The sequence below is a fragment of the Nicotiana tabacum genome, chromosome 2 (genome assembly GCF_000715075.1).
Source record: "Nicotiana tabacum cultivar K326 chromosome 2, ASM71507v2, whole genome shotgun sequence".
Classification (NCBI taxonomy): Eukaryota; Viridiplantae; Streptophyta; class Magnoliopsida; order Solanales; family Solanaceae; genus Nicotiana; species Nicotiana tabacum.
In genome coordinates, this window is record NC_134081.1 from 49,602,283 (window position 1) to 49,626,150 (window position 23,868).

At 39.4% G+C, this 23,868-nt stretch overlaps 1 protein-coding gene across 1 annotated transcript; it reads right to left on the reverse strand.

Moving 5' to 3' along the window:
• Positions 1-2,135: 2,135 nt before the first annotated feature.
• LOC107825954 (alanine--glyoxylate aminotransferase 2 homolog 3, mitochondrial) lies at positions 2,136-6,427 on the reverse strand. The gene is made up of 9 exons (XM_016652891.2): positions 6,008-6,427; positions 5,437-5,667; positions 5,168-5,338; positions 3,982-4,125; positions 3,680-3,859; positions 3,031-3,256; positions 2,771-2,884; positions 2,587-2,673; positions 2,136-2,501 (listed from the first exon to the last, which is right to left on the reverse strand). The coding sequence occupies exons 1-9, from the start codon at positions 6,257-6,259 to the stop codon at positions 2,458-2,460; spliced, it is 1,449 nt and encodes a 482-aa protein (XP_016508377.1). The 5' UTR covers positions 6,260-6,427; the 3' UTR covers positions 2,136-2,457.
• Positions 6,428-23,868: the final 17,441 nt, after the last annotated feature.

A 23,868-nucleotide genomic window follows, 5' to 3' on the forward strand; every position in this document is an offset into this window, starting at 1 on the left:
CGCATTTCACAATTCATACTTTCATTCTTTCATTTCCTTTCAAGAATCAGCTTAAAACATTTAAGAATATTTGGAACATTGAGAAAAATTATATCTTCAGCTCATAGACATGTAAGAATTCAAAACACATTGAGGATAAGCATAAAAGAGGAGCATAGCATTATACAATCGGAATATGAATCAAACTATAGGCATTTGGACCAGCTAACCATAGAAGAAGATAGTAATGACGGAAATAGGAACTTGATCAAACAATAGTCGAAGTTTATGAGAATTTTGAGGAATCCGATTTTAAAGAAAGAGTTTAGCCAATATACCTCGCTTGGGCTTTCCTTAGATTACTACAACGTTCCAAAACTTCTAGCGACTTCAATCTATTTAGAGACATGATAAAATTGAACCATAATTAAGAAGGGGTATGTGTTCAGTCCATTTAGGCATTTTATCAAGCACTAGGTGTGAAATTCGACTACAAGGTTTCTATGGTGGAATTCCTTCATCCCACAACCAATTTCAACAAGAATCCACTCGTAATTAGTTCAACAACCCCATATACCACCTCCTACTAGCACATGCATGGTCCATTCTCCTACTCCACAACTTACCTAAACCCCATAACAATTTGCATGATAGCTTAGGACAAAGACTTACCCGGATAGTTGATGGTCTAGTGTGTGATTCCCCTTGAATCTTCAAAATTGAGCAAGATGGTTGAATAGGGTGGTTGGAGCTCCTTCCTTCTCTCTCTAGTTCCTTCCCCTTCTCTAAAAACGTCAGGGTTTTTTTAATCTCAAATGACCCCCTTCGGTCTTTTTATTAAAATGGGATCGGGTTATAAAAATACAAAATGGACCCTCCGAACTCAACTATGCGGTCGCAGAGTGCACCGCGGATCAGGTCTGCGGTCCACGAAAGGGACCGCGAAATTGACCTCCAAACTGGGATGGTCTGTTCAAGTCTGCGGCCGTTCTGCGGTCCGCAGAACACTTATGCGTTCACATAATGCACCGCGGAATCTCCCTCCGGAATTTTCTGATGTGTTTTGCGATCGCGGGTGAAACTTTGCGATCGCGTAGAAGGTTGTTGGGAAGCTGGCAATTTGTGAATCGTGTTCGTGGAGATGGTTCGCGTTCGCGTAAGGTGATTGAGCTGGCTATCGCGTTCGCGTTCATCAATAGGCGATCTTAGAGTGTTGCTGGAGGTAGGTTGGCTTTTTGGCTTCAGCGTTCGCGTGAGAGAATCGTGTTCGCGCTTCTGAGGTTCGTTGGCTTTCGCGATCGCTGGGCTTAGCCGCGATCGCGTAGAGCATTATCCTGGGTAGTGCTACTTTGTTCTTCGCGACCGCGAAGGCTTAAGCCCAGCGATCGCGTAGAGCATTATCCTGGGTAGTGCTACTTTGTTCTTCGCGACCGCGAAGGCTTTTCTGCGATCGCTATGCGTATTACTAGGCTTCTCTCCTAACCAAAGTGGGGAGGCCCAAGTGCAGTAGCCTACCCAGGCTGCTTAGTAGCAAAATGCACGCACATGGGGTATGCCTATTGGAAGATTGGTAAGTCAGATGCAAGCATGAAACTTCGTTCAGCAGAGATTTTGTTACTGATAAAATTCCAGAATCATCTAAATTCTAATTGCGCAAGATGATATTCAGCAGAATGACAAGGATTGAACGAGTACTAAACATCGATCAGAATTCAGAATCACCCCTAACCTATGGCAGATTGAGCAACATTTCACTCAATATAGTACAGTTAAAAGGAGAATGAAGAATTCAATCACTTATAAAGCTGAAAGCCCCAAAGACTGCAGAGCCCTTTGTCCACGTATGATCAAAATGAACAGTTAAATGACAAACATAAATCCATTTACAGATCAATCAACAACAAATCGAGTAAGAAAGGCTACTTTCATCTCATTTTGATTTCCACCTAGCTCATTCACCAGAATCCTAAAATAGGTAAAGTAGTACTGCAACTAAAATGTCACCTTTGTAACTAACATTTGATTATGCATCTTTAGTAATATCGACAGTGCATGTTCTCATGACACAACAGTTTTTCCCCATTTATCTTCTCCTCTTTTAAATGGAGAAGCAATATTTTTATCTATAACTTTTGGGGTTTGGAGTATGATGCACATTTCACAAAGAGATGCTGCATTAGAATATGAAACTGTCATTATAATCTGAAACTTGCTATTACAATATGAAACTAGTCCATGAGAGGACTGGAGGGGGTGGAGAGACAACGAGGTGATGTCTCATCATCAAACTTTGATACTATGAAATGAAACTAGTCCATGAGAGGACAAAGGAGGTAGAGAGACAACGAGGTGATGTCTCATAATCTCTTTTAATTTATTTCTTTGAGATACATATACACACCTAACGCCACTTCAAATATTCTACAAGTTTCATCATGGTCAATCAAACACCGGTAATTGCATAACCAGCTTCTTGACTCACATCTTTGACATTGAGTAATCCATCACATCAACGAGAAAATCTATAAAAGTAAAACGACCAAATTTCAAAAACAGAAAATAGTAAGGGAAAAAGAGAAGCTCATAAAGTAAAAGAGAATAATTTACCTGCATCTTCCTTGGTGAAGCAGAGAGGAGGAGTAACCCTAAAAACATTGCCATAAAATCCTCCTTTTCCAATGAGGACTCCCATTTCTGGAAGCACCAAATACGTATATTAGATTAAAAATAAATCCATGCTCAGATAAACAAAAACTTATTGACTAGAGCATAAACAAAGACAAAAAGATACCTTTCATCTGCTCCATTACTCGCAATATTTCCACCTTAGCTGGAGTTTTTGACTGTCTATCAGTAACCAGCTCAACGCCAAGCATCAGACCTCTTCCCCTCACATCACCAATAACTGCAGAATGAAGAACCAAGTTTTTGAGATGAAGCTGAGTCAATAAATAAGTAAGTTTTGCCCTTGCTTGCAGTTCGAGGGCTTATGACCATAACAGAATACAATAGAATCTTTGTTCATTCTCAAAGTTGGAAGTAGGAACATACTTTCATGTTTCTCCATTAGAGAAGTAAGCCGGTTTTTAAGATATGATCCGACATTGAATGCATTTTGCTGAAGCTTCTCTTTTTCAATTACTCTGAGAACTGCTAGCCCCCCAGCAGTACACACAGGATTACCGCCGAAGGTGTTGAAATAACTGCGATTAGTCAGGACCTTTGCAATCTCGGGTGTGGTGACCACAGCACCAAGTGGGATGCCATTTCCAATGCCCTGATTAAAATTTAATCTCAGAAGCTTAATAAAAATGAAGAGAGCATGTCTACATAATTGCAGTCACACATATCCATAGGAAGAATTTTCTGAGGTTTCATTCATACGACTTTGCTTGGTTAAGCTAACACATGGAACAATCTTACACAGCTGCAGATGGCATTAAAAACACTGGAGGAACTGGTATATGGTGAACTAACTACCCCTAGAGAAGCAACTTTCTGGTAATGAGCAGCAGCTTTAGGCCCTCCCCCAATCCAAAATAGAGAAATGACAGTAAAGATAATGGTAAAAAGAAGATTCGTCATGCAATTTAATTTCAGTATCATTATCTAAAAGCTGGAGTCTGAATGTAGAACTACTCTGTGAAATCTCAACGGAAACAACAAACAGGATAAAAAGAAAAGAGCATGGAGAATCCACCTTTGCCATGGTAACAATATCAGGCACGACACCGTGACCTTCAAATCCCCAAAAGTGGCTCCCTGTCCGAGCAAATCCCGACTGGACCTCATCAGCTATGCAAATGCCTCCTGCCTTTCTGACTTTGTCATAGACCGCTGGCAAGTATCCTGGGGCCAGCTCCAAAATCCCGCCCACTCCCTGACAAGAACACATGCCATAGTTAAAATCAAATGGAATTGGTCAATCAAACCTGCATCTTGAAGGATATAATCATGAAACTGTGAGCGCATGAAGTGCACATCTAAGTCAGATTATGCTACCTGTATAGCTTCTGCAATAAAACCAGCCACACGACCACTGGTTCCATAGGTGATCAAATCATCTAAATCCCTCGCATATTTTAGTCCGTTTGAACCAAACACACCTCTATATTGATCAGGGTTCAGGGCATGGTGAACTCCAGTCTGTTGGAATATGCATGGCAGATAACTTGCAAATGATTGGAATGACGATAAAACAAAATTTGAGCAGATAGATTGAGAACATCATTGTACAAGATAATGAGATATTACAGTTAAAAGAAATCTAGCTTAGCAATATATCTATGTTACAGTTAACAGGCTTTTACATCTTTGTCTTTCTTAAGACTCTGAAAAGGAATTCCAATAACACTATACTAAATTTTCAAAAGCAGGACACGTTTGTTTAGATATATTAGTAAGAGATACAACTATACGGCCATGGACTACAGTAACAGCTTGTTTGGATGGTTGTTACATGTTATATTGTATCGTATTATTACTTTAAATACAATGTTTGTTTTGATTGCTACTTAAATTTTATTGTATCGTATCGTTAAATCCATTGTTACGTAATGATGAAAAGTGCCACTTTATGGAACGACCGATTTGGTGTGGTCGCGTCGTTGCCTTATTTTTTTTCTCTCATCTTGCCCTTCCTTATTATTAAATAATCCTATTTTATCTACCTTTTTATATAATTATTCTACCTTACTTTATTTTATAATATTGCAAGTTTATTCCTCATATTGTTGGTGCATGATATCATGAAACGACGGCAAACAATATAATCTATCCAAATATCATATACATCAAAACAATACAGTACAATACTATACGATACATTATGAAATGATACATAACAACCATCCAAACAAGCTGTTAAGATATTCCTAGGAAATATTTTTGAGTACAAGGGTTGTGTTGTGAAAAAATCTACTTCTTGGATAGTAAATTACTACAGAGAGAGCTACATTTTGATGAAAAACTTATAGAACAACATCAATAATTAGTACTAAAGAAATTACTGGAAAAGTACCTAAATGCTTCGTTTATGAAGGTTTTAATGATAAAGCAATGCGTAAAGAAAGCACAAGACACAGAATTTCAAGTTATACTTTAAAAAGCCTGCAAAGCATGCTTTCATCAATTTAACATTAAAGTATACTAAAAAAAGATAATCAAGTGGCTGCATTGGAAGACATGCCTGTACAACATTGAACTTGTAGCTAGACTGGGCAGTGGAACCCATTGTCCCAGCAGCATTGCCATGATAGCCATTCCTAAGCGAAATAACATCTTGGCAACCAGTGTGCAACCGTGCCATCATCAAAGCCAACTCATTCGCCTCCGTGCCCGAATTTGTAAAGAAGACAACCTACAAACCAATTAAAAGGAAAAAATATACGTATCATTATAGATAAATGATATTCATGCATACAACCTGAAGTTAATTCAAAAATAAAGTCAATGAACCTTGAGATCTCCAGGCAACTTGGATGCAAGTGCCTCAGCAAAATCAGCTACAGCATGATTCAAATACAAAACAGTGGAGTGCTGCAAACGCTTTGTTTGATTAACAATTGATTCAACCACCTCAGGGTGGCAATGCCCACAACACACTGTAGCAATCCCTCCAAATGCATCTAGATATCTCCGCCCATTTTCGTCATACAAATACTGCATCTTCCCATCCACCAAATTCAACTGAAAACACAAAAAATAAAGATTACAACAAAACAATTATTAATAAATCGCAAAATCCCAATATTTATATTTCGAAAAATTATAAAGAATCATGATTTACTGTAACTGATTGAGGATCTAATGTAGATGAGTTTAAGTTGTGTGCAGTGATATTCAAGTTCATAACAAACATTATCTGAATAACCCGAAAAATAAAGTAAATAATCACACTGATAGAGTAAAAATGCTTTACACACAAATATACTTATTTGATCATGCGTCTTGACACCCCCAATATGGGATCTAATTCTTTTCTGATTAAGCGCGTGGAAATACTTATTTTTGGACTAGAAACACTTACGGGCTTGTTGTAAAAATGGAAGATGGCTGGGTTGAGATAAGTTTGGCGTTTGAGATGGATTTCATGGGCGGAGGGACCGGTGTAAGGCGGAGGAGTATAATCAAAAGGGGGCATTTTGGGAAGTGATGTGTCATCTTCTTGTTGATGAAGAGACGTGCAAGATTGCGCAACTGAGGAATTGGGTCGACAACTGAACAAGGACTGGGACTGATTTTTTCGCAACAGCGCCCTTTTGGGGATGAATCTCTGCATCCTACAATAGATGATGAAAATTTCACTTGCTCCTCAACTCTTGGCGACTGAAAGAGAGTCATTTGTGTGTATATATATATATATATATATATATATATATATATATATATATATATATACACGATCATCGAGATGCTATGCTGATTCAGAGTCATGCTCTTATCAATAATCATTTCCCTATCTCAAATATTACTATTTGTTTTAAAATATTTAATATTTAAAAATAATAAAATAAAATCATTTGTTATTTTTTGTAAGTATTGGTTAATTGGTTTTTTGGCCTTTTACAAACTTGTTTTTAGTTTTACGATCCTACCTCTTCTTTTACACACGAAATATTTACTTTTACACATAAGAGATCTTTCATTTATACGTAAGAGATCTAAAAAAGATATTTTCTTAAATTCAACATCACAAAAGGCCAAGAAAGCCTAAAACTTCGTAAATATATCCTTTTTGTTCAAATTAATGAAGTAAGGCATTTAAGCGAGAGATAAAAAGTAATCTTGTTAAAGTACTTTTGTGATAAAGTTTATTAAATTTCTTTTTTTTTCAGTTAAGAATTATGCAGAAAATTTAATAACTACAAAAGGCATCAAATATGGGCTTACGGTTAGTCATTGAGCTTATCAATGATCGAGTTGGACTTGATTACGCAACTGTATTTTAAATGTGCCAAACTTTTGTTGGTTCTTTTGGAAGGAACAATTGACAAAGAAACGTGCAATTTATATTCTGAGTTTGATGAACTTTTGTAAACACTAATAATTCTTTAACAAGTGGTTCATGACAAATTTCATTTGGGTACTTCTCAGTGCACCATAAAATCATAAAATATTTCAACTTTGTCGATTCTATAGAATTGACACATATTTTTGTACTCACGGCCAATGCTAAAAGCGGACAGGTGCAAAAACACGCCAGCTTTCATGTCTCATTTGTTTACGTTTGTGGTAACAATAACGTGACATTTTATTTATCTATCATGGCGAGAGATCTGAATTTTGGAACTCAAGACATAAGCCATGTGAACCTTTTAATAAGATATATGAATTATAGAAAACACATTAAAATTTATATAAATGCAGAAGCAAAAATACAAAAAGAAAAAGGCAAAAAGTAATTCAAATGTCTAACACATACAGATATCAATATACTAAGTTACTAAATTATAGATGGTTAGTAGACTGTGTTCGAAAATAAATTCTACAAAAACAAAATAGAAACAGAAGTAGTAGAATTAAAATGTTCAAGCCCTACAGAACACTGTGTTTCTTTAAGGAATTTAATCATCTCACGGTTGCCGAAGGTTATTGGATTAATTCCTCTCATGATAGAACAGAACAACTATTTTACAACATCAGCAATGGAACAGAACTTCGTCGAACTCAATAACGATAGCAAACCACACTAATGATTCCTTCTCTCACTTCTTGAAGACTTTCTTTTTCATTCAATAGCGGCTGTTTGGTTCGGGTTCAGCTTCTGCCGGTCTTAATAAAATACCAGGCCGGGGCTTTCTTTCCTGCGATTTCCGATATTGCAATGGCAAGCAAACAGAAGGTTTTCCTCTTTCGGGTATAGGCTTTCTCGATTGATTGGAAGATTTTAGACTACCAGAGAAAAAAAAGTTATCTAACCCTAATATCCTTGGTACTGTCCCTGCTAAGAAAGATCCGGATTTCCCAGAGAGTGCTTTTCCGGTGCGGTGTTGGTTAGGGAAGGGGAGCAGCATCTTATTCTTTTCTCGAGAACTTCACTTAGCAACTTAAGTCCTTCTCAGAAAGTTGAGGTCCCGTTTACATAGACATAATACATACCCAAAAATGAAAGATAGTAGCTCTATGTTTTATAGGCTTTTGACAAGGGTAGCAATCCTTTATTTCCGGACAAGACCCGTATGCATCCTTTAGCAACTAGAGAGCCATCAAATTTCAGAAGCAAGCGGAGGGTGTTGTCTTTCTCTTCATTTATTTCCGTTAACGACCACAAAGCCCAACACTGCTCCTGCTCGCTACTTGCCCACTTGCCCTTTTTTACTACTTTGACTAGCTTCCCTTTCCTTGATATTACACAGGATGCGCAATGGGGGGATTGTAACTTTTCATAAATTTTTCATTTGTCACTTAACGACCGGGTTTACCCGAAAGTCCTAATTCTATGGTAGAGAACGCTATAATAATAATTGGGCCTCTATGCTAGGTCTTAGAAAGTCTATTTGTCGATAGGCATGATTCCCTGTTGGGTAGCGCAGCGCATCTGTTTCGAGTACAGAGGCGACGAGAGGTGCTAACCCGGCCACCCAACCCAGCAGGTCAGGGGCAGGCCGGCTTTCACCTAATTCACTAATGTGAATGACCGAAATGTATCAAATAGTAATAGAAAAAATAATTCCAACAGTTAGACACTTAGACCTTGGCTAGATCGGGTTTCTATACCTTTGCTAACTCTTAAGTGTTCGCTCCGCAGCACGAACAGGTCAAGATGCGACATCGATCACATCAGGTGTGACTTTTTGGATGAGAAACGAAGTGAACTTGACCAACAAGGCATCCAATTTTTGGGCCAATTCCCCCTTCATACTACCAAAAAATGAGATAAGATTCCAATCGGGCTACCTCTGAAGGAAGGTGGCGACCAGCTAAGTCCTATGCTGAGTAGGAAGACCGGCCTCTAAAAGTGGGGCTACGCCCCAGTTATACACTCCCTTTGTTCTACGAACCCTTGTTGATTCTGAACTTCGTTTGCGAAGGAACCAGACTTTTGACGGGCTAGCTCTCAACTTTCCCTGCTATCCTATCAATGACAAGCTCAGCAACGAGAAGTTTTCCTCTGTTGGAAAGTAGTTTTTCACTCAGATATAAAAGCTGTTTTCATCATCAGAAACAACCTTATTTCCGACCTCTTGCATTGCATTACCATAACGAAAAAAGAAAAGAATTCAAAAAAAAACTTTGTAACTAGTGGCCAGTTTCCCATCGCGTCAGCCTTTTCCTGGTGCGCAGAGCCCCAATGAGGAAGGTGTTTGTAACGACCCGACTTGTCGTTTTAAGAATTAACGCCCCCTTCAGTAACTTAAGGTCCCGAGAAGCTTCGTAATATGTATTATGACCCGCATGTGTGGTCGAGTTTGATTTTTGAAAGATTCGGAATTAAAATAAGAGAACAATTCTCATTTTTGAAGCTTAAATGAAAAGAGTTTACTGGAGTTTGACTTTTGAGCAAACAACTCCGGAATAGAATTTCGATGATTCCAATAGTTTCGTATGGTGATTTTGGACTTAGGAGTGTATCCGAAAAATTATTTGGAAGCTCGTAGTTAAATTAGGCTTGAAATGACGAAAATATGAAGTTTAAGTTGGAAGTTTGATCGGGGAGTTAACTTTTTGATATCGGGGTCGGAATCTAGTTCTTAAAATTTTCATAGGCCCGTTATGTCATTTATGACTTGTGTGCAAAATTTGAGGTCAATCGGACTTGATTTGATAGGTTTCCACGTCGAATATAGAAGTTAGATTTTTTTAGTTTCATTAAGCTTGAATTGGAGCATGATTCATGGTTTTAGCGTTGTTTGATGTGATTTGAGGTTTTGACTAAGTTCGTATGATATTCTAGGACTTGTTGGTATATTTGGTTGAGGTCCCGAGGGGCTCAGGTGAGTTTCAGGGTGGTTTCAGACCATTTCTAAGCCATTTTAAATTTCTGGTTTTTGTCTATAGAGGCGTGCATCACGATCGCGAATATTAGGTCGCATTCGCGAAGAGTAAACAGCAGTTTAGGGCCTTGTGAATCGCGGAAGCTTTTTTACGATCGCGTAGAACAAACCTCTGTTGCACTGACCCGATTTTGAAAGCTTATATCTCGCAATTTATAATGAATTTGGAGATGATCAAAAATGAAAGTTGTAGCTCTTTGTATCTAGTTTTCAGAAAATCAAACCATTTGCTATTTAGAGTTGTGTACAAAAAGTTATGGTTAATACACTACAGGCTGTTCGAGAAAAGTTTGGAAATCGCTAAGAAGAAATTTGTGTTGCACATGGCTAACTTTAGCAGCTTATATCTTGCAATCTATAAAGAACTGGGAGATAAACAAAACATGAAAGTTGTAGCCCTTGGTATCTAGTTTTCAGAAAGGTAAACCATTTGCAATTTGGAGTTTAGTACAAAAAGTTATGACTATTATATTAGAGGCTGTCTGGAAGAGCTGGGCACTTGTTCTTCGCGATCGTGAAAGGCAAATTTTGGGCTGAGAAAAGTTGTACTTCGCGATCACGAAGCATTTTCTGCGATCGTGAAGAGTAAATACCTCGGCAGTAGCTATATATTGAGGTTTCAGCCATTTTTAACATATTTAGAGCTATGGAGCTCGGATTGAAGCGATTTTTTAGGCAATTGTTACCATATTGATTGGGGTAAGTGTTCTATATCCAAAAGTGATTATACTTCATGATTCTATGGTTATATTAATCATTTATTTCGGATTTAAATGGAAGAAATTAAAAAATTTGCAAAAGTTTTCAAGAACAAAATTTTAGATTTGGAGGTCGAGTTGTTATCGGAATTTGAAAAAATTGGTATGGAGTCATGACCCTCCAGTTGGGTTGTGACAAACTTGGTATCAGAGCAAGTCTGTCCTAGGGGTTGTCTATGAGCCGTGTCTAGTAGAGTTTTGATTATGGATGTGTAGCGCGCCACATTTATAATCAGGAGGCTACGTGACATCTAGGGTTGTTACCTTCTTCCTGAATCTAGATCGTGCGTAGAGTTGAGTAGTAAGTGTTCATATCTAATATTCACCTTGTTTTCTTTCAGCGATGCCTTCGACTAGGAAGCAAGCGATTAGTAAACGGCTTGATACAGCTGTGGGAGAGGGTAACATTCAGGTGCCTCCAGCCAGAGCAGGCCAAAGTGAGGCTCAGAGTGAGATGCCATCTCATACCTCTCCGTCTCCTCCAGAGGATATTAGGAGGCACCCAGTACATCCAGTTCCTCCGTCTAGCACTACAGACCACGATATGCACAGTGCGGTGCAATTGTTGACTAGCTTGGTAGCTGCTCAGGCTCAGAGGCAGAATACTGGTGCTGCTGATAAACCGGTTAGTGCGAGAGTTCGTGATTTTATTAATCTAGACCCTCCAGTGTTTACCGGATCAGACCCCAAGGAGGACCCACAAATATTTATTGATCAGATTCATCGTACATTGCGGGTTATGCATGCTAGTGATACGGAGGCAGTAGAGTTGGCTTCTTATCGGTTACGGGATTTAGCGGTTTTCTGGTATGATAGTTGGGAGAGATCTAGGGGTCCGAACGCTCCTCCAGCCGTGTGGAAGGAATTTTCTGAGGCCTTTCTTCGTCACTACTTGCCAGTTGAGATACGACGAGCTAGAGCTGATAAGTTCTTGAACCTTCGACAGGGTAATATGAGTGTACGAGAGTATAGTATACAGTTTGATTCTTTAGCAAGGTATGCTCCCCATATGGTGTCAGAGATGAGTGATAGGGTGCATCTGTTCGTGAACGGGTTGGGACCACATCTGATAAATGAGTGCACAACAGCCTCCTTGGTAGAGGGCATGGATATTTCCCGTATTCAGGCTTATGCCCAGACCCTAGAGGATCGTAAGCACCAGCAAAGGGCAGATAGGGAGCAGGATAGGGGCCAGTATAAGAGGGCGAGATTTGCAGGGTATTCTGATGAGTTCAGAGGCAGTATCAGGCCCCAATCTTTGAGGAGTTCGGCGCCACCTGTAGCTAGTGCTCCTCCACAGTTTTAGAGGCCTCGGTATGATCGATTTATCTATTCTGGTTCAGGTCAGAGTTCGAGGGCATCAGGCTCACAATTTCATAGAGATACTAGTCAGACGAGACCCCTAACACCTCGTTGTGATCAGTGCGGCAAGGCCCACTTTGGACTGTGCCGTCGAGGTTCCGATGCATGCTATTCTTGCAGACAGCGTGGCCATATGATGCGAGATTGTCCTAACAGAGGAGGTGGTGGTATTGCTCAACCGACTGGATCTGTGTCTGGTTCTTCCTCATCAGTTCGACCTCCAGCACAAGGTTTTCAACAGTCAACAGGTCGTGGTAGAGGTAGAGGTTCAGTGCCGAGTTCGAGTGGTGCTCAAAATCGAACCTATGCTCTAGTAGGTCGACAAGATCTCGAGTCATCTCCGGATGTTGTTACAGGTATATTGTCTGTGTTTTCTTATGATGTATATGCGCTAATTGATCCAGGATCTACCTTATCATATGTTACACCCTTTGTGGCTAATAAGTTTGGCATTGAACCTGAATTGATAAGTAAACCACTTGCGGTATCCACTCCGATAGGAGATTCTGTGATTGCTAGAAGGGTTTATAAAGGTTGCACTGTGATGATTTGTAGTCGTCAAACCTCGGCAAATTTATTTGAGTTAGAAATGGTTGATTTCGATGTGATAATGGGAATGGACTGGTTGGCCTCATGCTATGCAAATGTTGACTGTCGTACGAAGATGGTTAGGTTTCAGTTTCCAGGTGAACCCGCCATTGAATGGAAGGGGAACATTGCTACGCCGAAAGGTAGGTTTATTTCCTATCTTAAGGCAAGGAAGATGATCTCAAAAGGTTATATTTATCATCTTGTTCGCGTTAGGGATGCGGAGGCGAAGCCGCCTACTCTACAATTAATCCCCGTGGTCAATGAATTTCCAGATGTTTTCCCAGATGAACTCCCAGGCCTTCCTCCTGAAAGGGAGATTGTGTTTAGCATTGATGCATTGCCTGACACTCGACCGATCTCTATCCCTCCATATAGGATGGCCCCGGCAGAGTTGCGAGAGTTGAAAGCACAGTTGAAGGACTTGCTGGATAAGGGTTTCATTAGGCCTAGCACTTCACCTTGGGGTGCGCCAGTCTTGTTCGTGCGGAAGAAAGATGGGTCGTTAAGGATGTGTATCGATTATCGACAGTTGAATAAGTTTACAATAAAGAACAAGTATCCACTTCCAAGAATTGATGACCTGTTTGACCAACTCCAGGGTGCCAAGTATTTCTCCAAGATTGACTTGCGTTCAGGGTATCATCAGGTGAGGGTTAAGGAGAAGGATATTCCAAAGATGGCCTTCCGGACAAGATATGGGCATTTTGAGTTCTTGGTGATGTCGTTCGGGCTAACAAATGCCCCAGCAGCTTTTATGGATCTCATGAATAGTGTATTCAGGCCCTATCTTGATGTGTTCGTGATCGTATTCATTGATGACATTCTGGTGTATTCTCGTTCGGAGGCGGAACATGCGGGCCACTTGCGGATAGTATTACAGACCCTTCAGGATCATAAGTTATATGCTAAGCTCTCTAAATGTGAATTCTGGCTGAACTCAGTAGCATTCCTTGGCCATGTGATATCTGATGAGGGTATTAGTGTCGACACTCAGAAGATCGATGCAGTGAAGAATTGGCCGAGACCGACAACACCGTCAGAAGTCCGCAGCTTCCTGGGGCTAGCAGGATATTATAGGCGGTTTGTAGAAGGGTTTTCCTCTATATCAGCACCATTGACTAAGTTAACATAGAAAGCTACCAAGTTCCAGTGGTCTGATGCTTGTGAACATAGTTTTCAGGAGCTAAAGAATCGATTGACATCCGCGCCAGTGCTCACTCTCCCAGAAGGAACAGAAGGTTATGTGGTATATTGTGATGCCTCAGGTATAGGTTTGGGGTGCGTATTGATGCAACGTGGGAAGGTGATTGCTTATGCATCAAGACAATTGAAGAAGCATGAAAAGAATTACCCGACTCATGATTTGGAATTGGCTGCAGTAATATATGCTTTGAAGATATGGAGGCACTACTTATACGGCGTCCATGTTGACATCTACACAGATCACAAGAGTTTACAATACATCTTCAAGCAGAAGGAGTTGAATTTGAGGCAGCGTAGGTGGCTTGAATTACTGAAAGACTATGACGTCGAGATATTGTACCATCCCGGTAAAGCCAATGTTGTGGCAGACGCTCTCAGCCGTAAGTCAATGGGAAGCTTAATACATATTGAGGCAGGTAGACAAGGGTTGACCAAAGAGCTTCACCAGCTGGCCAATATGAGAATCAGATTGTTGGACTCTGATGACGGAGGTGTTACTGTACAAAATACAGCAGAATCATCTTTGGTAGCCGAGGTAAAAGCACGGCAATATGAAGATCCTACCTTAGTAAGATTGAGAGAGGGAATTCAGCAGTGTAAGATTACAGCTTTCAAGATCGGAGGAGATGGGACACTGAGATACCAGGGCCGATTATGTGTACCTAGTGTGGCAGGGTTGCGAGAGAAGATTATGATTGAGATTCACCAGTCCCGATATTCTATCCATCCTGGCTCAACAAAGATATATCATGACGTTAAGGAGCAGTATTGGTGGGATAACATGAAGAAGTCTATTGCAGAATTTGTAGCCCAGTGTCTTAATTGTCAACAAGTAAAGATCGAGCATCAGAAACCTAGTGGATTGATTCAGAATATAGAGATTCCGACCTGGAAATGGGAGGTGATTAATATGGACTTCATTATTGGATTACCTCGCTCTTATCATAAGTTTGACTCCATCTAGGTGATAGTTGATCGACTTACAAAATCTGCCCATTTTCTACCAGTTAAGACAACTTACACGGCTGAAGATTATGCGAAGTTATATATCAAGGAGATTGTTAGGCTTCATGGTGTGCCGGTATCTATTATATCAGACCGAGGAGCTCAATTTACGACTAACTTTTGGAGGTCTTTTCAGAAGGGTTTAGGTACATAAGTAAATCTCAGCACTGCATTCCATCCGTAGACTGACGGACAGGCTGAACGTACCATCCAGACGCTTGAAGATATGCTACGAGCATGTGTTCTAGATTTCAAGGGGAATTGGGATGACCATCTGGCACTTATAGAATTTGCCTACAATAATAGCTACCATTCCAGTATTAAAATGGCCCCGTATGAGGCACTGTACGGGAGGAGATGTAGATCACCAGTTGGATGGTTCGAAGTCGGTGAGACAGAATTATATGGGCCAGATTTGATTCACCAAGCCATTAAGAAGGTGAAAGTGATACAAGAGCGACTGAGGACGGCACAAAGCAGGCAAAAGTCTTATTCCGATGTCCGGCATCGTGATCTGGAATTTGAGGTTGGTGATTGGGTTTTCCTGAAGATCTTGCCGATGAAGGGTGTTATGCGTTTTGGGAAGAAGGGTAAGTTGAGTCCGCGGTATATTGGGCCGTACAAAATTCTTCGACGAATTGGACAGGTTGCTTACGAGTTAGAATTGCCATCTGAATTGGAATTTGTCCACCCGGTATTCCATGTATCTATGTTGAGAAAATGTATTGGAGACCTTTCTCGGGTCGTCCCTATCAAAGATGTACAAGTTACAAAGGATCTATCATATGATGAAGTGCCAGTGGCTATATTAGATCGATAAGTCCGCAAACTGAGAACAAAGGATGTAGCTTCCGTGAAAGTATTATGGAGGAACAAGAATATAGAAGAAATGACATGGGAAGCAGAAGAGGAGATGAAGTCTAAATACCCTTACCTATTCCAGAGTGAAGATAACGAGGATGCCGGGGGAAAGAAGGACGCATTATAAGGTGAAACGGCTCTATGAGGTAAGCAATAGCTTGTGAATACTCTTTTTTTTAATACAAAATGGTGATATGCAGATAATGTACATATCCATAATGCTTTGTATAGTATTGTAAGGCCATAGGTTGGGTTTAACTGCTTGCAATTTTGGCTAGTGTCCATTTTATGGGGGAAACTCAGCCGGAAATCTCCGTCGGAATCCACAATGAGTTAGACACCCCATAAACCCTTACATTCGAGGACGAATGTTCCTAAGGGGGAGAGGGTGTTACAACCCAAATTCGCATACCATAGATCACGCCGTAAGTTAGTCGACGTAAATCCAAGAAGAGATTATCTTTGAGATGATAAGAAGTTAATCCTATTGGTCTTAAACGATACAAGGGTGTAAGAGTGGTTAACAAATATTAGAAGTTAAATGAATCAAGGATGTTGTAACCCGTATTTTCGGGTAACACTAGAGGTGATTAAATGTCCTAAGAGGTCTTGTTTTAATGTATTTGAATCATATAATATCCGCATCATAAGTCTTGAATTCAAGAGAGTTATGAAACAAAAGTCGATAAAAGTTGTCGCAACTTAGGTTTATAATTTTACTTAAACTTTAGGTCAAATGTTACTGCATTTTTCTCCCAATGTGTTTGGAATTATGCGGTGATCTACCTATCAAATTGAAGATCTATGAGTCTAGTTTCCAATGCATTAAACCGTTCGTCAATACGATCTCGGAATAGAGAGATATTCGCGTTTTCGCGAGAGTGCGCCAAGCTGCTCTCTATGGGGCCCACAAAGGCGGTTTAAGACATATGGACATATATAAGATACCTCAACCCCGTTTTAAGTCATTATTTTTCAGTATATTCAGACCTTATAACCCTAAAATCAGTCTCTCAAGGTTCTCTCATGATCCAAGAACCAAACAAAGGGCAAACAACACAAATCAAATGTCAGGAATCCCGTGGCGCTAGTAAGTTTCTTGTTCTTCTTGTTGTTGCTGATTTTTGTGTTGTTCCAGCTCGTGTGAGAGGTTGTTTTAAGTGTTTTATGTCCTGTAAATACACCTTCAAGTTTTTAATATCAAACCTAGGTGATTTCAAGTCTTCTAAAGTAATTCTAGTGCCGAAAAACCCGAATTAATTGCTAGTTTTGCTTCCTTGTTCTTGTGGCAGAATTGAAGGGATATTTCGTGGAAGATTAAGGTCAAATTGGAGTTTTTCTTTCTGTTTAAAGGTAAGGAACCTCTTACTCTATATATATTTAAGATTATCCAAGTTGCAGCTAAGTCGTTGAAGCTAAAACTTGTGAAATATATATCGAAAGGCTTGGTAGTAATGTTGTTGGTTGGTGGACTGTTTTGGAGGCTCAATATGATTATTAATGATGTTGTTTGGGCTGTTTGGTGATTGTATTGACTTGTGGGAAGTCATATAAATAGGGGAGGTGCTGTCCGTTTCATCGTAAAATAGGTTGTGGTCGATACATAATAGTTACGACGCTTAAACGATAATGATAGTGTCATTTGTCTTATTGTAGACTAAGGAGTCGTGACATTTGCATAGCTTGGAGGTTGGGCAGTATATACAAGATATGTGAGGCTATCCCCTTCATTCTTTTGCACGACTCCGATTGTACATAATGTAATGAACGAGCTCCCAAAGATACTCTACTCTTAGAAGCTAGCAGTACTTACATTGCTGCCCTTCTTATGAAACGATTGATATTGATGTTACTTCTCTTATTCTTATATTATCAATGTTGTTGGTAGTTCCTTATTCTTATAAGATTCTTGATGAAGAGTTAATCCTAATAACATGTACGAAGGATACCGACCTTACGTCACTCCGAAAGGTTCAAAATGTGATTCCAATGAGTCCAGCATGCATCATATATATGTATCTATTTTACTCTACCGAGCCGCGCTATAGTCGGCCGGGTATGGCACCTATTGTGCAACTACTGATCAGTTGGGTTTTACCGAGCTCCACGTGGCCGGGTACGATTCTACCGAGCCCTATGATGGCCGGGTACGTTTTACCGAGCCTATTACGGCCGGGTACGATATGATGATGGTGATGCCCACAAAGGCGTATGTTTTTAAAGTTTATGTATATATATGTATGTATCATGTATTTCATGTCAGTAGCCCTCAGAGGTACCCAGATGTCACAGGTTGTATATTCTTTATCCCTGTTTACATTACTGTTCTCACTTATGCTTTCCTGCCTTACATACTCAGTACTTTATTCGTACTGACGTCCTTCTTATTTGTGGATGCTGCATGTCGTGCTGCAGGTCCTGATAGACGGGTAGACGCAGCTCCCCCATCACAGTAGGCTATCCGGTTCAGCGGTTATTGGCGAGATCCCTTCTCCGGACTTGCCGTGGTCTTGGTATGCATTTTTGTTATAGACATTATGGGTATGTCGGGGCCCTGTTCCGGCAATGTTGTAGCATTTATGTTCTTTTAGAGGCTCATAGACAGGTGTCGACTTATGTATGGTTTAGAATGCCTTGTCGGCTGATTTTTGTTGTATAGTCTTTCATGGCATCATGGTAGCTCGTACCTTATATATAGTTTCTTGACAGTCTTGTCGTCCCATGTTATGTATGTTCATGACATTATCTTTCATTGTTGGATGTTCATGATCCATGTCTACTATTTATATTGATCTTGTTGGCCCTTAAAGATAATAAGGAAGATTAGATAAAATGTACGTTGGTGCTCGGCAAGTATGGCCCGGGTGCTAGTCATGACCCTCCAGTTGGGTCGTGACATATGGGTGGACTCATAATTGAATGGGTTGTTAGATTTTATGAGTTTCGTTGGATTCCAAGACGTGGGCCCTACGGGTGATTTTTGAGTTAATTTTTGGATTTTGTTGGAAAATTAGTATTTTCATATGGAATTAATTCCTATAATTAGTATTGACTGAATTGATTTAATTTGAATAGATTTGAGCTATCCAGAGGATTTATTCAAGCAAGACGGTTATTTTGGAATATCGGCATAACTTAAAATAGGTAAGTATCTTGCCTAACCTTGAGTGGGGGAATTACCCCTTAGGCATTGAATCTTGTGTGAAAATTGTGTAATTGAAAATCATGTACGCGAGGTGACGAGTACGTACTTGGTTTATATGTGCATATTATATCGGTTGAAATTCGTAGACGCCCTTAAGTATTAAATTGGAAAATTATTGTAACTTATTAAATCCCTTATTTGTCATGCCTCATTCCTTGTTTGCCGAGGTTATTTTTATATGATAATTTGGTGTGATTGCCACTTGACTTTTATATGAACTCTGTGTTTGTTTGAGTTGCCATTTTTATGGAAAACACTTTCATTATTGATTTTACCTACAGATAATTTAAATGAAAATTTTAGTTAATAAGATAAATAAATCTATTTATTTCTTGAAGTTGTGATTTAAAAGAGGTGTTGTTCCTTGATGAATTACTTTTCAGTTCACGTTGTTAAAAATTTGGTATTGAATTATAAAGGCCGTGAATCATATTGAGGCAAAGTGCCAAATTGTAAAATATTATTCGGTTAAGTTGTTCACTCCCGAATATTTTGTTAAGATGTTGTACCCATTATGATCGAGTCGTGGGCTCCTTATTGTGAAAAAATAATGTATTGTTGATTTCTGTGGAAAGTTATAATATTTGAGCACTTGATGTGCAATTTGTGATATGTTGTAATATTTGAGCACTTGATGTGCAATTTGTGATATGTTGTAATATTTGAGCACTTGAGGTGCAAGTTGTATTATGCTGTGATATTTGGGCACTTGGGGTGTGATTTGTGAAATATTGTGATATTGATACGCATGCGGTGATATAAGGTCGGCTTGAAATGCGTGGCTAGTAGGGAAACTACTAGAAGTCATGCGGTGTGATAAGGGTGGCTATTTCGAGAAAAATGATTTCTTTAAAAATTAAATGTGAAGTCTCCCGCGGTGATATAAGGAAATGAGATATTGTAAATTTATTTATGATTTGGGACTACGAGGCGGTACCTCGGGAGTGCCCTGTTGATATTTCTTTATTTATGTTCTTGTCTTGGGTGATTTTATTTCATTTAATATGTAAATTCTTTTCTTCTTCCGTGATGTACTAGTTGACTTTATTATTATGTGTTTTGTGCTCCTAGTTGTATTGTGTTGGCTTTGGCTTTTTAGCACGAGACTCTGAAGAAGTATATTTCTAGTTTTTCTTACTGATTTTCGATGATTGAGTTAATTTAAATAAAAGAAATTATTATTATGTTTTAAATTAAATAATTTTACATCCAAATTAGTAGTTTATCCGATGCTTTAATTTAAGTGCAATGTTATTTTCTTCACCCAAATAATTTCTAAAATAAATTCATTTCTTTATTGATTTTTTACTTGATTTAAAAATTATAAACTCACTTTAGTGGAAATAAATTGATCATGTGGATCTCATATACATTGATATTATTGGCACGTGAGTTGTCCGTGAAGTTGTGATAGAAATATGGGCACGAGGTGCCGTGGAAATATGGAAGTGGGCTGAGATCCGTATGTTTATGATTTTGAAATGAGGTGTCACAAGGTGACTTTTATTTGAAAGAATTATATTCAAAATATTATTTCAAAGAATTATATTCGGAAGGTATTTATTCGAAAGAATTATATGTGAAAGATTTATATTGGAAGGACATGTTTAATTGGTTGTACTTGTGTTCCTTATTCGTTCGAGTAATAATTATGGTATTCTTGTTGCCTTGTTGTTTATATCACTGGTTGATTTTGTTGTTATTATTGCTAGTTATTTTCCAGTACTATTGTATACTGCTATATTGCACAGGTTATTTGACTAGTGAGTGTCTTGACTGTACCTCGTCACTACTCCACCGAGGTTAGTCTTGATACTTACCGGGTTCCGACCGTGGTGTACTCATACTACACTTCTGCACATTTTTGTGCAGAGCCAGGTATTGGAGATATTGTACTCGGGCAGAGTTAGTGTGTTGATCGCAAAGATTCAAGGTAGAGCTGCTTGGTCATCGCAGTCCCTTGGAGTCTTTCCATTTTATTGTACTGTTAATTATTATTCGAACAGTATTGTATATTTGATCCTTGAGATTATTTCATAAATCCAGTTAGAGTTCGTGACTTAGTATTACCAGTCTTGGGAGGTTGTTATATTTGTAATTATTTTCGCTGTTGCTTTATAAAAAAAGGCTTGAATTGTTATTATAATTGACTTACCTAGTCTTAGAGATTAAGTGTCATCACGACGCCTATGGCGGGATTTTGGGTCGTGACAGTGTTAGTGCTTTATCATTGGGTCAATAATGCTAATCCTTCTTTTTGTGCTACTCCTAGGGCGGGAAGAAGTGGATCCTTCCAGACCAATCTTTTATCAATTTCCGGTTAACCGTGCCAGGTATACCCTTATGTAAGCACTCCGCCAGGTCCGTACTAGAAAAGACTCTGTCAAGGTCAAAAGCACCTGCACGGATACTGGTCGGTCTAGAAAAGGATTTCCCCTCGCCGGGGAGTGGGTTCCCCACTGGAAGGGGGACATGAGACATTTTTTTCTTTAAAAACTATGCAATATGCAGAAGAGAGAGGGGAGAGTATTTTTAGATTTTTGGTGTTGAAAAATGAGGCAAAGCCTCTAATTTATAGCATAAATATTTTAAATTTCTATTACGTTTAAAAATAAGACAGTGTTTGTTAGCCGTAATATTTTAGCAGATTTTTGTTATATTTTTGTTTGGTCTCCAACAAACCATTGGGAAAATTACTGCCGCGAATTTCTTTTTAAATTAAAATTTATCAATTAATTAGATCATTTGACCGAAGCCGAGACGAGCGACAACGACGATAACATGAAGCTTCCTCTCTTTTCAACTCTTTTAGAACTAGAAGAGGTGCTTCTATATATAAGCACCTAATCTTTCTTTCCCTATCCAATGAGGGACAAAGTTACTTTGTAAAATAAAGTAATTCAAATTTTCATTTCCCTCCATTTCTTTTTCCTCTGTATTCCCGTTCATACCTCTCTTAAAAATCTGTATACGGTCAAAACCGGGTTCGGCTCTTGTATGACTAATCGAGACTGAAATATGGTAGGTTAAAGTTCAACCTCGAATTATATCGAACCGAGGTGCGAAGCTATATCGTTAAACTCGAGACCATGTCATCAAACAAAATCGAGATCAGACGAGATCGAGGAAAACTTGCCAAGCCGAATAACAGAAAGATGAAATATCCGCGATCGGTTGTAGATCACGGTAGAAATCTTGGCATATATCAAGGATAGGCCGATTGATTAGAAAATCATAAGATTTCTTACCTTGTATAGAATTGTATCAAGAGTAGGACTCCCCTACTATATATAGGGGGCCTGATCATTTGTAAGGGAGAACACATTACGCAACATAAAGCAATATACTGTCATTTTCTAGCTTTTATCATCTTGTTATTCTGTTTATACACTAGTTGAGACATCTATTAGATCAAGGGTGATCGAACTCGAGGGCCAAGGCTGCTTGATTTGGTAAATAGTTTGGCGTAAGGCTGTTCGATTCGTGTGGTTTGCATTAATTCTTTTATCGTCAATTTCAATTTTTATCTGTTTCCTTAATTTGTATCAAGTTATATTACATATCCTTAAAACCGCATATAAATTTAATTGTTATCCAATTTTTAGGGTAAACAGTTTGGCGCCCACCGTGGGGCTAAGGATAATAGTGATTACCTGGTACAAACTTTCATAACACACATTATGTTCTTTGGAGTATCTTTGGTTCCAGGACCACAATGTCGAATTTTCAATAAGCACCCCTACATGTGGACAATGATTTCGGTCACCACGACGAAAATGATAACATAGCACCAGGGAACGACGTACCTCCAGTTGGCCTCGATGGAGTTCCGGCTATAAATCCAATCGACGTCAGCTCGCATGTAGCCATCAATGCAAATTTGGCCGTCTATCCCGAGAGTAGCATCCGTAGAGACATTCGATCAGCCACTCAAAGCACACATGGCGGTGAAGAGGGCGGGATCATCCAGCTGGTGATCTTCGAAATATTGCAGGCTCAACAAGCAGCAATAGCCCAGCTCCAAAATCAGAATAACCCACCGAGCAGGATCGAGCCCGAGTCGTCCTAGGAAGTTGTCCATAAGGTCGAATCGGTTTTAAGGAAATCGAACGAGAAGGAATTGGGGGCCGATCCTGCAATCATAAAGATGCTCGAAGAATTGACAAAATGAGTTGAGTCGGGGGAAAAGAAGATCGAGGCAAATGACAAGAAGGTGGAAACTTATAACTCCAGGGTCGATCAAATCCTGGGGGCACCACCAATATTGAAGGGTCTGGATTCCAAAAAGTTTGTGCAAAAAACCCTTCCCCCTGAGCGCGGCTCCCAAACCGATTCCCAAGAAGTTCCGCATGCCCGAGATTCTTAAATATAATGGAACGACCAACCCAAACGAGCATGTCGCCTCTTACACGTGTGCTATCAAAGGGAATGATCTAGAGGATGATGAGAACGAACCCATCTTGCTAAAGAAATTTGGGGAAACCCTATCAAAGGGAGCCATGATATGGTACCACAATTTACCACCTAACTCTATTGATTCATTTGCTATGCTTGCAGATTCTTTTGTAAAGGCACACGCTGGGGCCATCAAGGTCGAAACCAGGAAGTTGGACCTTTTCAAGGTAAGGTAGAAGGACAACGAAATGCTCAGAGAATTCGTGTCTCGATTCCAAATGGAACGAATGGATTTGCCACCGTTCGCCGATGATTGGGTTGTTCAAGCTTTCACCCAAGGACTCAATGTTCGAAGTTCAGTGGCTTCGCAACAGTTGAAGCAGAATTTGATAGAATACCGACTGTTACTTGGGCCGATGTGCACAATCAGTATCAATCAAAGATCAGGGTCAAAGACGACCACCTTGGGGCTCCTTCCAGGTCCGTTTATCCTATCAGGCTCGTTGATAGAATC

Coding starts and splice junctions, on each gene's coding strand:
- LOC107825954 (XM_016652891.2), bottom strand. CDS start 6,259: ATGCAGAGATTCATCCCCAAAAGGGCGCTGTTGCGAAAAAATCAGTCC. Junction 5,339..5,436: donor AGTTGCCTGGAGATCTCAAG/GTTCATTGACTT, acceptor ATTGGTTTGTAG/GTTGTCTTCTTTACAAATTC. Junction 2,502..2,586: donor CTTCACCAAGGAAGATGCAG/GTAAATTATTCT, acceptor TTACTTTTATAG/ATTTTCTCGTTGATGTGATG.